This window comes from Rhinopithecus bieti, unplaced genomic scaffold, assembly GCF_001698545.2.
Source record: "Rhinopithecus bieti isolate Rb0 unplaced genomic scaffold, ASM169854v2 scaffold_9981, whole genome shotgun sequence".
Classification (NCBI taxonomy): Eukaryota; Metazoa; Chordata; class Mammalia; order Primates; family Cercopithecidae; genus Rhinopithecus; species Rhinopithecus bieti.
In genome coordinates this window covers 1,626,664-1,643,371 of record NW_016806838.1, presented here as the reverse complement: position 1 = coordinate 1,643,371, position 16,708 = coordinate 1,626,664, and the positions used below count along the sequence as shown (strand labels likewise).

Genomic DNA, 16,708 nt, shown 5'->3' with positions numbered 1-16,708 from the left:
TTCAATACTCCACTAACAGCACTAGACAGGTCAACAAGACAACAAAGAAACAATAAATGTAAACTATACCTTGGAACAAATAAACTTAGCAGATATATACAGAACATTTCATCCTACGACTGCAGAATACACATTCTATTCAACAGCCACGGAACTTTTGCCAGATAGACAATATGATAGGCCATACAAAGAGCCTCAATAAATTTAAGAAAATTGAAATGATATCAAGCACTTTCTTAGACCACAGTGGAATAAAACTGGAAATCAACTCCAAAAGGAACCATCAAAACCATGCAAATACATGGAAATTAAATAACCTGCTCTTGAGTGAGCACTGGATCAAAAATGAAATCAAAATGGAAATTAAAAAATTCTTTGAACTGAATGACAATAATGACACAACCTATCAAAACCTCTGGGACACAGCAAAGGCAATGCTAAGAGGAAAGTTCATAGCCCTAAATGCCTACATCAAAAAGGTTGAAAGAGTACAAATAGACAATCTAAAGTCACACCTCAGGGAAACAAAGAAACAAGAACAAACCAAAACCAAACCCAGTAGACGAAAAAAAAATAAGAGCAGAGCAGAACTAAACAAAATTGAAACAAACAAAAAATACAGTACAAAAGATATATGAAACAAAAAGCTGGTTATTTGAAAAGACATATGAGATTGACAGACCATTTGCAAGATAAACCAAGAAAAGAGAGAAAATCCAAATAACTTTGCTGAGAAACGAAACAGGAGATACAACAACTGACACTACTGAAACACAAAAGATCATTCGAGACTACTATGAACACCTTTATGCACATAAACTAGAAAACCTAAAAGAGATGGATCAATTCCAGGAAAATACAACTCTGCTAGGTTAAATAAGGAAGAATTAGATACCCTGAACAGACCAATAACAAGCAACGAGATTGAAATGGTAATTTAAAAATTATCAAAAAAAAAGTCCAGGACCAGATGGATTCACAGCAGAATTCTACCAGACATTCAAAGAGGAATTGGTATGAATCCTTTCAACACTATTCCACAAGATGGAGAAAGAGGGAACCCTCCCTAATCCATTCTATGAAGCCAGCATCACCCTAATACCAAAATCAAGACAGGACATAACCAAAAAAGAATACTACAGACCAACATCCTTGATGAACATAGATACTAAAATCCTTAACAAAATACTAGTTAATCAAATCCAATAACACATCAAAAAGATAATCCACCATGATCAAGTGGGTTTCATACCAGGGATGCAGGGATGGTTTAATATATGCAAGTTAATAAATATGATTCACCACATAAACAGAATTTAAAACAAAAATCACATGATCGGCCGGGCACGGTGGCTCAAGCCTGTAATTCCAGCACTTTGGGAGGCCGAGACGGGTGGATCACAAGGTCAGGAGTTCGAGACCAGCCTGGCTAACACGGTGAAACCCCGTCTCTACTTAAAAAAATACAAAAAACTAGCCGGGCGAGGTGGCGGGCGCCTGTAGTCCCAGCTACTCGGGAGGCTGAGGCAGGAGAANGCGAGACTCTGTCTCAAAAAAAAAAAAAAAAATCACATGATCATCTCAATAGATGCAGAAAAAGCATTTGACAAAATCTAGCATCGCTTTATGATCAAAACTCTCAGCAAAATCAGCATACAAGGGACATACCTTAATGGAATAAAAGCCATCTATGACAAACCCACAGCCAACATAATACTGAACGGGGAAAAGTTGAAAGGATTCCCCCAGAGAATGGGAATAAAACAAGGATGCCCATTCTCAACACTCCTCTTCAACATAGTACTGGAAGTCTTAGACAGAACAACCCGACAAGAGAAAGAGATAAAGGGCATCCACATAGGTAAAGAGGAAGTCAGAGCGTTGCTATTGCTGACAATATGATCGTTTACCTTGAAAACCCTAACTACTTCTCCAGAAAGCTCCTAGAACTGATAGAAGAATTCAGTAAAGTTTCCGGATACAAGATTAAAGTACACAAATCAGTAGCTCTTCTATATACCAATAGCAATCAAGCTGAGAAATCAGTAACTCAACCCCTTTTACAATAGCTTCAAAAAAAAAAAAAATACTTAGGAATATACCTAACAAAGGCGCAGTGGCTCACGCCTGTATGAACACTGAGGAAATAAATGGAAGAAGACACAATTAAATGGAAAGATACCCTAACTTTATGGATTGAAAGAATACTGGTATGGCCAGGCACAGTGGTTCATGCCATATGGAATCTGTAATCCCAGAAATTTAGGAGGCCAAGGTGGGCGGATCACTTAAGCTCAGAAGTTTGAGACCAGCCTGGACAACATGGCAAGACCCCATCTCCACAAAAAATACAAAAATTAGCCAGGCGTGGTAGCATGCACAGATAGTTCCAGCTACCCAGGAGGCTGAGGTGGGAGGATCACTTGAGCCTGGAAGGTAGAGGTTGCAGTGAGCTGAGATCACACCACTTGCACTTCAGCCTGGGTAACAGAGGAAGACTCTGTCTCAAAAAAAAAAAAAAAAGAATATTGTCAAAATGTCCAGACTACCCAAAGTGACCTACAGAATGCAATCTTTATCTAATGACACTTTTCACAGAAACAGAAAAAACAATCCTAAAATTCATATGGAACCACAAATAACCCCAAATAGTCAAAGCAGTCTTGAGCAAAAAGAACAAATCCAGAGGCTTCACATTACCTAATTTGAAAATCCACTATCAAGTTACAGCAATCAAAACAGCATGGTACGGGCATAAAAGCACATACACAAACGGAACAGAAGAGTGAACCCAGAAGTAAATCCACACATTTACTGTCAACTGATTTTCAATAAAGACACCAAGAACATAAAATGAGGGAAGGATAGTCTCTTCAATAAATGGTGCTGGGGAAACTGGTTACCTACATGCAGAAGAATAAGATTAGATTCTCATCTAAAAACATACACAAAAATCAACTCAAACTGCATTAAACACAAACATAAGACATGAAATTGCAAAACTGCTACAAGAAAATAGAGGGAAAAAGCTCTATAAAATTGGTTTGGATAATAATGTTTTGGATACGACCCCAAAAGAACTGGCAACAAAAGCAAAAATAGACAAATGGGATTACAATAAACTAAAACACTTCTACAGAGCAAAGAAAACAAACAACAGAGTAAAGAAACAAGTATACAGAATGAGAAAATATATTTGCAAACCATATATCTGCAAAGGGGTTAATATCTAAAATATACAAGGAACTCAAAAAACAAGTAACACAATTTTTAAAATGGGAGGTTTTCAGGTCATGAGAGCCTCATCCTCAGGAATAGATTAACGCCATTACGAAAACGGCTTGCAGGATTGGGAGTCAATTCCAACTACATGACATATTGGAAAAGGCAATACTATAGACAGAGTAAAAAGTTCCGTTGTCAGAATGCTTAAGATAGTAAATTTATATATATTTAACCACTACTACATACACATATCAGCAAAAAGAAAGTGAAGAAAAAAATAGTTATTAACAGGGATTGTGGAGAGAGATGAATAAGAGGTGCACAGGGGATATATAGGCAGTGAAACTAATCTGGATGACACCGTAATTTTGGAGACATGACATTATACATTTGGCAAAACCTATGAAACTGTACAACATAAAGAACAAATCCTAATGTAAACTACAAACTTTAGTTAACTATAATGTATCAATATTGGTTCATCAATTATATTAAATGTAGACCACCAATGCAAGATATTAGTAAGAATAAACTGAGAGCTGTTGGCAGTGTCAGGGAGGTGGGAGATTATGGGAATTCTCTGTACTTTGTGTTCAATTCGTCTGTAAATTTAAAACTGCACTGAAAAATAAAGTCTATTAAGACATTATCACTAATCAACTTTATATATATGTCATGCAATAAATAACTAAATAGCAATGCTAGAGTATATACCAACCAATTGTATTGAATAATCCATAAATTATTTCAAAAATATACAGTCTTTAGGATTTCTCAATTTTCAAAAAACATGAATTTATAACTAAAAATGACAGGAGTCCTAGAGATTTAAAATAGTACCAAGAGACAGTGAAATAGATAAAATAAATCTATATTAACCATTTATTATTAGGCAAGATTTTATTTCTCAGAGATTTTCCTACTATATGATCATTATATAACTTTAAATGTCAAAACTATTTTCAATTTATTAATTTTGGATGAGAATCTTCCCTACATAAATATTAAATATTTCCCAGTCTTTCATTAAAAAGTATGCTTAAAAAAATGTTCCTCTTGTCAATTAGTTTATTAAATTCCTACACTGATATATTTTAAAATGTACTGAGGCAGACAGGGCAATCTGGCCTCACATTAAATGACCCTTGATGATGCTTTCTGGGTTTGTGTGCGTGTGTGTTTCCCTCTCAGACAAGCTATCTTTCTTACTGCTTCCAATGATTTATGTGTTTTATAATTAAATATGTATCTTATAATTATGTGTCTTATGATGTGTCTTATAATTAAATATGGGAGGTACAAACAATCACTTTGGAACCTTATCATAAATGAGGGCAAACAGGCAATCACCAGAGTTTGTAAGGCAGGAGGAAGAAGGCAGAAAGATTTCTCCTCCAAAACAAAATTACTTGAGATATAGTCTTACCGTATATCTAATAATTAGAATTGCTTTCAATGATAATGGACAAAACAAAGTACACAATAATTTGAACTTACTGTAAGCTGTTACTTAGAGCTATCCCATTTATATAAAACCTTAAGTGTTAACATGATAAAGATCTGAAATTCAGATCAGAATACAGGTTCAATTTTTATTTACCAATAAATGTACATAAAATGTTACTTTTCTTACTCAGTAGTAACCACCATCACCAAATAAATAATACCCAAAGTCTACCTAACGTAGGTAAATCCTCAGAAAATGAATTTACTTTGGATTATTATGTCCAATGGTAGATGCAATGACTGTTTCTGGAGATACACAGTAATATCAAATATAACTAATTACTTTTTCCACTCAGAATGAAATTCAAATATGGATAAAACAGAGGGAAAATAGCTGATCACAGTCCTTACTAAGATTTCTGCTAAAATATTTCATGCTTGGGCACTAAATCTAGTGAACTCTAAAAGAGAGAACATTTCTGTGAATAATAAGTACATAAATCTTAACATCTTATTAGTAATAATGAAAAGTAAATAAATTAAATGTTGAGATTTAAGATAATTTATAGATGGACTCTAATCAAGATTATTTGGATTCCAACTTCATCCTAAAAGGACTTCAGGGTGACACACAATATAATGATTATATGATCAAGATGACTTGCACGACTCAATTCAAGAGATGGTTAGTACATACCATAGACATGATCTTTCACATAACAATAAACTATTATAAGAAAATTTCCAAATACTTCAAGAATTCTATTATAATATATAAATAAGAAACATGATCCTCATTATTACAAGTCATTCTTGCCTGTTCTATAAGAGGAGTGGGCAAACCACTATGGCAGCTTCCCAGGTTTTTTGTTTTTGCTTTTTGAGAAAGGGCTTTGCTCTGTCACCCAGGCTGTAGTGCAGTGGCAAGAACACAGCTCACTGCAACCTGTACCTCCTGGGCTCAGGTGATCCTCTCACCTCAGCCTCCCTAATAGCTGGAAACACAAGTGCATGTCACCATACCTGGCTAATTTTTCTTTTCCTTTTTTTTCTTCTGGTAGACATGGGGTCTGGCCATGTTGCCCAGGCTGGTCTTGAACTCCTGGGGGTAAGTGATCCTCCCACCTTAGCTTCCCAAAATGCTGGGAATATAGGTGTGAACCACCATGCCAGGCCACAACTTCCTGTTTTTGTAAATAAAGTTTTACTGGAATTCAGCCATGCTCATTTGTTTACTTATCATCTGCTTTCAGACTGCAATGGCAGAGTTGGGTAGTTAACAGAAAATCCTATGGCCCACAAAGCCAAAATATTTACTACCTGGCCCTTTAGGAAAAGTGTGTCAATTCCTGGTAGGGCATCAACTAGTATAACACAAATTCAAAATTAATACTTTGTACATAGAGATGTAGTCTTCTGATCATTAAAATATTGCTTATAAAGTGTAATGTAGTCATATAAACAATTTAGTAGTATTAGTACAGTTTTAGTAGTATAAATAATTCAGTAATGGTAGTACAATATAATAGTATTTAATGTAAATAAACTTTTTAAGGCATTTGTACATATATTCGAGAAGCATACAGCTAAGAATACACAAATGACATACCAATAACAGATGCTTGTTTTGATCCTCTAAAAACTTCTAGCCTTGAGTTACCATAATACAAACTTATAATTCTTAAAGTTAGGATTTTCAAAAATATTTTACCATCTTCAATTTATATTTGCCATGTATAAACAAACTGCGAAAACTAGCCATTTTTTCTACTGTGAATAAAATTTAAAGAATAAAACTATAAACTAAAATCTAAAATTGCTCTATCTAGCCCAAGCTATTCATATTCACTCATTTTTTAAATTTATTTATACATGAATGAATTTTCCTCAACTATCTGATTTCCATTTGAAATCAAATTTCTGTACCCCTTAAACATAAAATGGTTTACCTTTCAGAATTCACTGTTTAAGCTGAAAAATAGTGAAACAAATGCCTATATATTCTTTACTTATATTCACCAATTAACATTTTGACACATTTATTTTACAAATATATTTATTTTATGAATGTATTTAATTAAATTTTATTAATTCAGCTCATATCTCTTTTAAGACTATGGGTATTGTCCTACAAAAACACAACAGCATTATCACATCTAATCACATAGTGATTACACTATCACATTATCACATAGTATCGTCGCTATCCAGTCCACATTCCAAGTTTTCTCGAATATCCTAAAAGTGACCTATGTAGCTCTACTTTCAATCTAGAAACCAATCAAGTTTCATATCCATGTTAATTTCTGACAGGCAAGCACCAGATCTTTCTCTAAACAATCTATTTGTATATAATATATCCTCTCTTCTATCCATAAACTTGTTCTCTTGAAAAGTGATAGGAACACAATTTCCCTACTACTTACCTGCCAGAATCATTCAGCAACGGAAGGATATTGTGATAACAACAGAGAAAAACTGATTTTCCAATTATTTCTATAGAATCTGTTTTCCCTATGAAGCTAGAAAAAAAATTGTAATCTCACCTTATATGGTTAAAACATATTATAAATAAATACCTAAGAAACATTCATTAATCAGCAAGTAAAAAGTCTTGTGACCTCCCAGTTTCCAAGAAGTTTTAATATTGTTACCACTAATAACTTGGTAAGAATCATGAATAATTATCCAAATACAGCATTTTATAAAAGAAACAATTAACATTTTAGTAAAGTCTAGAGTGATCTCTACTGGTCACTAAAAAAGCTAGTTTTAGAAAACTAGAAATACTTATTTTTAAACATATTCAAACAATTTTATAGTTCACTAAGCTGAATAAAGTTTTAATCATCCCATAAAAGACTGGATAACATGTAAATCATGCCTATGCATTAAGAAAGAGACTTCTTCAGGAATTAGTTTCAATACTTTCAAGCTTCTACTAAAGTGTAAAACTTACATTTTAAACAATGCTTTATTATACCAATATTATAAGAATATATACTTTTATAATTTTCTAATATTAACATAATTAAAATATACGAATATTTTAACATTTCTCTCCTGACTTCCTTAATCTTAAAAGGAAAATTAGTGCAAGTTTTCACTGCTATGCTTTCTGAGAAATTGAGATTTCCAATGGGAATACTGTCAAATATATAAAACAAAAGATCAGTATTCTAGCGCTTCATTTTCAATATATTTTCTATATTGTTAATTATGCTTGAACTCAAGGTATTTTCCAGCATAAGTTATACACAAGGCCTAACAAATAGAGACCTAAATCTGCAATCGCCTTTACTGAAACCAATGAAAAATCTATACACAGTAATGAAACTGGCATGCAAATAAAAGAACTGTCAAGACATGTATTCCTAAAAATAAGCCTACAATAACTATTTTAAAGGCTGTGTGTGGTCTCGCCCATATATTTTGGCAAGATGCACTTTCTCCAACCACAGTTAGATTCATCCAAAAGCAGTGGCACTGGAGAGCCTCTGTCTCACCTGTCAAAGTTGAAGAACGTTGTTCCAAAGACCACCATGAGTCCATGGAGAAAAGCCACAGTGCTACAGCTGTTATTGATAAGCAGTTTCTAAAGGAGAAAAAACTTCAAACAATTAAGCAAATCATCTTTAATAGAGATACAGACAGACATACGATGATATTCATGTTTAAATGATGAGATGACAATTACTATGTCGGTTGTGAAACAAAACACTGATAATTTATATACTGGAATGCTCAGAGGGGAATCCTTCATAAGTAACACTAACTTATAATCTTTTCTATTCTTCCTCTAACTGAACTTGTATACATTAGTTATCAATTCAAAAATTCTATTATGTTCCCTTATTTAAACCTTAAACAATCTCCTTTATAAAACCCCAAAATTCATCTAAATTATTAAGTTATTAAATTCATCAAAATTGCTGAAGTCTGACAGTTAAGAGCACAGTGGATTAAGATTCACAAACGGAAACCTTCAATATATTAAAACCCGATTTTTTTAGAAGATGCCTTAACATGTTTTTCAACCACATTATAAACGCGGTTCACATTTTTGCTTTAGACTAACCTCCCTACAGTAAAGCACACAGACTGATGGAGCAAGCTATTAACATAAAGAGCAAGAAAACAATTACTTGAAAAGACATATGCCTCAGTGGACAATTCAAGTCCTACCCCAACTTTGCAATAAAAGACATCTTAAAACAAATTGTAACAAAATACACATGACTATATTAAAAGTTTAGATAATGACAATGAATATCTCAAAATCTGACTTATTTTTCCAAGTGACAATATCCTCTAATCCTATTTAATGCTAAAACAGTTCAATTGAAAGAGAGGAGATTTTCCTTGTACACCTTTTCCAAGAAAGCTAATATACAAAAGATTCTCATTATAAGACAGTTTTACCTACAGCCATGTTCCATAGCACAAAGTTACAGCAGTGCTCCAACATATACAATAATGTCCTGCAGTTTCATTTACTATATTCTCTAAGTACAAAGGTTCTAAAAAGATTACTTTCACTTCTCCCTAGATACGTTAAATAGCATAGCTGGGATATTATTTTTCTTTGGTTTTGTCAGTAGCATGTTTGATATAAATTTTATTAAGTGGTAGTGTATGTAACATTGCATTGTGGGTAGTAGTTTCCTGCTTTAGTCTAGCCACATCCTCAGCTGTCACAAGAGCATGTTTCCCATATTTTCTGCAAGTTCTCGCCTTTTTTTATTATTACAAAAATGACAGCATTCGAAGATGAATTGTTCTAATAATTACAAGAAACATGAATTACTTATACAGCTACATTAAACAAGTATGGATCACTCTGCACTTCAAAGAATAATCAAAGAAAAAAACAAAGTAATCCTCATAATTAGTGTTAAGGTTATGTGAACAATGTATTAAAGTAAATTAGCATAAAAGGATTCAAGAAACAATTAAAAACAGCTAAAAGAAATTCTCTATAATCAGATGCCAATACTATCTAACAACTGAGGAATCACATACTAGAATATAATAATTTGTAATGAATATTAAGAGCTCCAAATCTACCAAGTACTCATTAGTGAGGATTAATGTTAATATCCCCTACCACAACTTAAGAATCTACTCTGAGCCTGTACAGAAATGAGGGAAAAAAGGAAGAGAAACCAAAAAAGCCTGAAGGAGAAAGAAAGGGAAAAAGGAGGAAAGGGGGAGACAGGTAGAGGGAGACAGATAGGGAGAGGGAGGGAGGGAAGAGATTGACTTAGCTTTTCTCTTCTGGCATCCAATTTCCACATAATCTCACATTTAGACAGCTGCTAAAACTAATCAAATGAAGTTGTTCAAACAATCAGGGAAATGGTGCTAGTTTGGGTTTTTACATGATCTAATTAAAATAAACTGAGAAAAATACTCTCATTACAAAAAGCACTACAAAACAATGCCTTGTATACATATGGAATCAGACAAATGTGCATGCATACGTGTACATAAACATATACCCCATCAAACAAGGAAATGGAATATTGCACAGTCACCATAATTTAACAGATAAAACTATACATATTTTACTAACAGAAGTAATCAATATAAGGCCAAATAGATGTCACGTAAGCTTAAACAGCTATACATCAAATCCAAAAAAAGAAAAAGTGTCAAAAAAAAGGAAAATAAGAAAAGATAGTCACACACCAAGATGTAACAATAAATTAAAAATTTCCTTCCTAAAACCTCAAAATCAGAACATTTTAAGCCAAATTAGAACCTCTGCAGTTTAAAAATTCCTCCATCAAATCACTTTCTCCTTTGATTTTCAATTAAAAGAATTAGCAGCAAATAAAAGAATAGAATTAGCAGCAAATAAGTCTAAAACAATCCTTAAAAACATGCATAGAAATGAGCACAATACTGATAAAGTGGATAAAGTAAAATTAATGTATTAAAATATGATCATTAGTTAAGAAAATAAAAAATTACTCAAATGGTTTCAATGAAGAATAAGTAGCATTTAAACACAAATACCTTGGTATTTCAAAAAGTTCAATCAATTCTGACACATTCTATTAACTACAAAGTAATGGAGAAGCAAGATACCAACAACTGTTTCTTCGAAATTGATTTCAAGATCAAAACTACATTTCATTTCCATGGCACTAAAATACATGATTTATACAGTGTATCTAAACTTGTTGCTTACTTCAAAACAGCAAATACTAACATGTCCCCAAAGAGGATAAAATGTTATGGGTCTTTGAAAAGCAAAAAATAAAATAAAATAAATCTGTGGTTTTCAATTTCTGATTATAAGCATGGTATAAATCTATAATCAAGAGCTTTATTTGCATTGACTTTTCTAAACCAGTATTTCTTCACCACGTGTAGTAAGCTATTTCTAATGAAAAACACTGTTAATTATCAAACGTGTACCAATTATCAAATGTGCACCAGTTATCACTGTTGTTTATTAAATTTTTACAACAAAGTAATATTTGCTCCAAAGAGGATATATTTTCATTTTAGGAAAAAAATTCATGTGGATAATGAATATCCAAACTTGAAAGCACATGATTTCACTATCTTTCTCCTGCTAGAATTTGATAGGCCTCACACAGGACAAAAAGTGCATATATAACAATATCTACTAAACTCTCATGTATTAAGAATAACGATCCTGGCCCAAAAATAACATGCAGGAGGATTACATGCAAAAAGTGAACAGGTAATTAAATGACAAATAGATATTAAACATTACTCAATTTCTTATCAGGTCAATTTGAAGAGCCAAAGTTTGCATAAAGAAGATTTTAAGGAAGAAAATAATCAGCAAAATGCTGGGTTTATAAGATGTTTCAGTGAATACTAATGTAGAAACTATTATAAGCTTATTTGAAAAGAAGAAAACCATTTGCTTATCATACTACAGCAGCTACCTACATATTTTCAAGTAACCGATTCTATTATATGTACACATGAAACTGTTTGGAAATCCCACAAGCTATATGGACAAAACCCTCCTTTTGTTTACTTTGGATACTAATTAGAGATACAGATAATATGGATACAACTTATTTATAAACGAAAAAATAATTTTTCTCTCCTTCACATGAATAACTAACTGCATGTTAAATGAAAGCTTTTACCTTTCAATGTAAAACCTGTTTACACGTACAATTAGGCATGATAAATCCATAGCTAAAATAAAACATCAAAATGTATTTCTGGTTTTTTATCACTAAAAGTTTATTCTGAAAAGTTCTGGACATTTGAAAATAAAGGACTAGAATCATTCCCATATCCTACCAGTGTATTTCGGGAAAATCAAATTTTCTGTAAAGAAACTTATGCACATATTTGTACAGTCATTGTGATCTAATATGAACGAAAAGCAGATAATGAATAGCACTAGGAAGAACACAGAGATATTTTAGTTCTGACACCCTCCTGTCTCCCCAGCCCTTACCTCCTTGTACATTCCAAATAATCTTTTGTAATTCACTGTCTCCGCCCACCCCATTTACTTTATGCCACTCCTAGTTACTGTCACACTAGGAAGAAGTCTAACATGCAGATTTAGAGTGGCGTGGATAAATGGCAAAAAAATGCCTAGAAAATTGGTCTGTTCGCCTTTATGATTTTTGTTGAAAAATATTCCATCGCTCCCAACTGATGAAAACAGGAAGCTCTATTCATAAATATAAAATTCATTGCCTATGATATATAATCATCCTAATAAGAAAATGAGTTCTATACATACTTGTCCAAAGGGGCAAAAAAGGAGATAGTTTCCCAAAGATGTTTCCAATTTTCTTCTGAATCAGAATTAGCAAATCGAGACGACTAACATACTCTGTCTGTGGACATTATTCCTTACTACACACAGCATTTTGTAATTTATTTCAAAGCTTCCATCAGGAACAAAAAAAAAAAACCTTCTGTTAACCCACTCTATTCTAAGCTCACAGAATCAAATACTGAACAACCTACATTATAACATAAGCGTTTTACTTTATAGAAGATCTGCTATCAGAAACTGTTAATGTCTAAACTACTTAAAGAACTATATAAACTGAATATACTTCCATGAAAGACAAAAAATATTACAATCATAAAGAAAACTAAGATTCATCCAATAAACTATATTATAATTCCTGTCATTCATTTTTTTAAGATCTTCAAATTAGGCATGAGATAATGGTACACATGAAACATTACATTTAATCTTTATTGTAAAGGCCGCCACCTAATATATTGATAATAAACTAGACAGACGTGATTTAAAATTTGTAAAAGAATGCCCAGACTAACACTTTCATGACAGCCAATTATAGTCAAGCCTAGCAAGCAGTTTGCAACCAGACCTTAAGGTAAACTTTTTTTTACAATGAGTTACAGATTCACAAGTTTAAGAAGACAAGAAAAAGGAAAACAGAAGGAATCCAGCCACCCAGCAAATATGAAGCAGACCCCAGAATGTGTAACAGTCCAAAGATGTGAATTATTGTAAATCATCACTGTTGTTCAGAATTTCACACAGACTCTTGAGCCAATTTTGTTCATTTTTCCACAGACACAATAATGAACTAAAAAGAGGAGGCAAAAGGCAGGGGTTGAGGGGGGAGTAGAAAGGAAAGCCCTTAGCTGCAGAGCTCTGCTCTACAAATGCTTAACCTTACAGGAGTTTGGGCTCCTTCAGCATTTGTATTCTATCCAAATCCTCATGAGTCACAAAAATTAAAAAGCTATATCCTTCTGGATGCCAGGAAAGGCCTTACCACAAGCCTTTTGTGAGAGAAAGAGAGAGAGAGAAAGAGCAAGGGGGAAAAGCCACAGTGGTAGGCAGTCCCACTTTACTTAGAGTACTGTGAGGTCACAAACCACATGATTCTGCCTCTCCAGTAATAGTGCTTGCAAAAAAAAGGAGTTTTAAAGCTTTTGCTTTTTTGGATTGTGTGAATGCTTCATTCGCCTCACAAACAACCACAGAACCACAAGTGCGGTGCAAACTTTCTCCAGGAGGACAGCAAGAAGTCTCTGGTTTTTAAATGGTTAATCTCCGCAGGTCACTACCAGCCACCGAGACCAACAGAGTCAGTGAGTGCTCTCTAACCACAGTCTATGCAGTAATAGTAGGTCCTTCAAATATTTGCTCATTCTCTTTTTGTTTTGTTTCTTTGCTTTTCACATGTTACCAGCTACATAATTTCTTGACAGAAAAAAATAAATATAAAGTCTATGTACTCCAGGCATACTGTAAAACTAAAACAAGGTTTGGGTATGGTTTGTATTTTCAGTTTAAGGCTGCAAGCAGTATTTACAACAGAGGGTACAAGTTCTATCTGAAAAAAAAAGGAGGGACTATGGCATCAAACAGCCTCTTCAGCACAGTGACACCATGTCAGCAAAACTTCTTTTGGGGTAAGTGTTACCATTTTTAAAATCCTGTAAGATATGAACCTGTTAAACATAAAGGTATGATTCTTTGATAAACTGCTAGCTTTTCCAAATAGTATATTAAAGATCCTAATAATGCTATCTTATTGCATTAAGAATTGAAAAATGAAATTTCTGTATATATTTGCATTTGGTATCTGTAACGTATCTAATTTCCAAAGTAATGACTTGAAATAGACAAAACTAAATTATCTCACATTGATCAAAATGTTTTCTAGAGTTATAGAAGTGAGGATATGAAAACAGTAATATAAACAGTTTAATACTCTCATTAACTCTCACCAGAAGAAAAGTCAGATTCTAAATTTAATCAAAGTATTATAAATTATTGACTCCGGCAGCTCCCAATATTTGAGCAAACTTCAAAAAGGAAGCAATTTTACAAAATAACAGACCACAGAATTATCTCAACATTATGGTCTACCATGTATAACACAGAAATAAACCTGTAGTACAGTTAACATTTTAACCAGCTCAACTGAAAGAAATCCACTTATAAATTTAAACTGTATCCTATCTAAATAAGTTTGTTTCTAAACAACTTTATATAAATAGACATTCAGTTGAAATAAAATTATGATAAGTACATCACAGCCATTTTCATAGTTGCCCAGGATATTAAAAAGTTCATGGAAGTATTTTAAAACTTACATGCAACTGCATTTTTCTATATAATTTTAATTTTACATCTACACATTGTTATCCATAGACCTTGTTATAAACACACAGCAAACACTGAAACATCTAAGATTCTTTTAATCACATTCTTGGACCTACCAAAATGAATAACTGCTGTTTAGCCTCATGAAAAATAAAGCTCCATAAGGATACCCCATATAATTTTTAAAAGCCACAACTATTAAGCCATGCTGGACTTTAAAAAAAGCAGGCATAATCTAGTCCCTTAATATTTAATTTCAAGTGAGTGTTGATACAGATATGTAAATGACTTTAACATTCATCAGCTGATGTGTTATTACAGCAAAATATCTAAACACACTTACAAGATTCTCTTTATGATGTCCAACATGTTCCAGCTACAAGGCAAGTTTTTAAAATTTTTTCTTGTATCATTTAAAATAAATCTTTTTGCTGTGTACATCTATATTAACTTTGCTTTTAACTTACAACTAATGACTGGAGTTTCCTTTACTCCTCCTACTTCACACATTTTAACTGGATACTACTAGATAATCAGTCTTAGTTTAGGTCAAACAGAAATAATTAAACCTGAAGGGAGGAAAAAAAGGTTTCTCTTACAGAGTGAGGAAATGTACTTTGTATTTTACAAAAAAATGTAAAATTGCTGTAGTGACTCCCTCAATAGCTGTAAGTGGGCCCCCTCAGTTATAATATACACAATATAATAATTACAGATTAATTTAAAATTTTAATGATGGGTACTAAGTTTTACTCTAAAAATTTCTATATTAAGGAAGCAGGACATAAATACAGCTAGACTACATTACAACACATAGCATAATTATAGCTTATACATCGAAAGTTTGTTACTACTACCCAAGAGATAAAAGGAAAAAGAATGGTTAAAACTACCGTTACACAGAGGGATAACTTGAAACAGGGATAACAGAGATATCAGGGAGGTATAACAGAGGCAGTTAAGTTACTCTTTCACAGTATCACTCTGTTTAACTATTTATTTTAAATACATTTTAAAAACCAGATCAGGAACAACACAAGTTTCAAAAAATTCTTCAGTATTAGAAGTAAAGCTATCACGAAGAATATGCTAAAACTCTCACAAAGAATATATTAAACTGCTTCTTATTCTATCATAACAGGGATCTTATATTTCTGTAACATTCTTAATAACTATTCTACATTAAAATTTCCAAAACTTGACAGGATTCTAAGCTAGGCACGGTAGTGAACCTCTTTTTTTTCCCCAACATTACAACCAATTCTTCCTCTTTTGAAAAGTGGGCTGCACCTTCTCTCCCCGCCAGCCCCTAAACAGTATCTTAAAGCCTGAATAGAGAACTTAACGTGAACCCACTACCTCAGACTAATTACAGGTGAGTAGTGGACATCATGTATATGTTATCATCACATTGCAAACATGTCCCCATTCTATAATCTATGCAAAGTCTAAAACCTCACTTTAGGCTTTAGATTTTTATATAATGATTATCACAACCACCTAATGAAATGTCTTAAGTATGTGTCCCAATTTTGTAAAATAGTTAAAAACAAAGTTTAGGATTTTCCTAGGTGAGGAACAAAGCACACATTAACAACTGCCTCACCTCAAATATAATGACTGAAGCACGTGTGTATGTGTCTGCGTGCGCGCTAAAGAATATGTCTCAGGGTCCTTGATCTCTCAGCATACTTCACTTCGAGTTAATCAAAAATTTTCAATCTATACTACTTAAAATCTGTCCATCATTTATCATAAATATAGCTTGTTGAAAATCACAGATGTGACTCATAGAGTATCTTAAAATTAATAACTCATGAAAATATATCAGCTGACTGATTATCTACATAAAATCTTTGTAAATGCTTGAACATGATGTGTGAACACTGATTTCCAAAACAGCAGTTATGGTCCATATCAATAATC

At 32.9% G+C, this 16,708-nt stretch overlaps 2 protein-coding genes across 8 annotated transcripts in view; one reads left to right on the top strand and one right to left on the bottom strand.

Annotated features, from left to right (window-relative positions):
* RUNX2 (RUNX family transcription factor 2) overlaps nucleotides 1–16,708 on the top strand; it is a 242,607-nt gene that overhangs the window by 2,313 nt on the left and 223,586 nt on the right. For 4 of the 6 annotated variants that reach the window (XM_017878095.1, XM_017878094.1, XM_017878092.1 and 1 more), the window contains exons 1-2: nucleotides 13,598–13,761; nucleotides 13,962–14,085. In XM_017878095.1, coding sequence (XP_017733584.1) covers nucleotides 13,624–13,761; nucleotides 13,962–14,085 — 262 coding nt within the window. In that variant the 5' untranslated portion in view covers nucleotides 13,598–13,623. Of the gene's footprint in view, nucleotides 1–13,597; nucleotides 13,797–13,961; nucleotides 14,086–16,708 lie in introns of those variants that run through there. The other 2 variants (XM_017878093.1, XM_017878096.1) reach the window with 2 other exon arrangements.
* Nucleotides 1–16,708, bottom strand: part of SUPT3H (SPT3 homolog, SAGA and STAGA complex component) — a 548,315-nt gene that overhangs the window by 479,474 nt on the left and 52,133 nt on the right. The gene's annotated exons all lie outside the window — the stretch shown is intronic.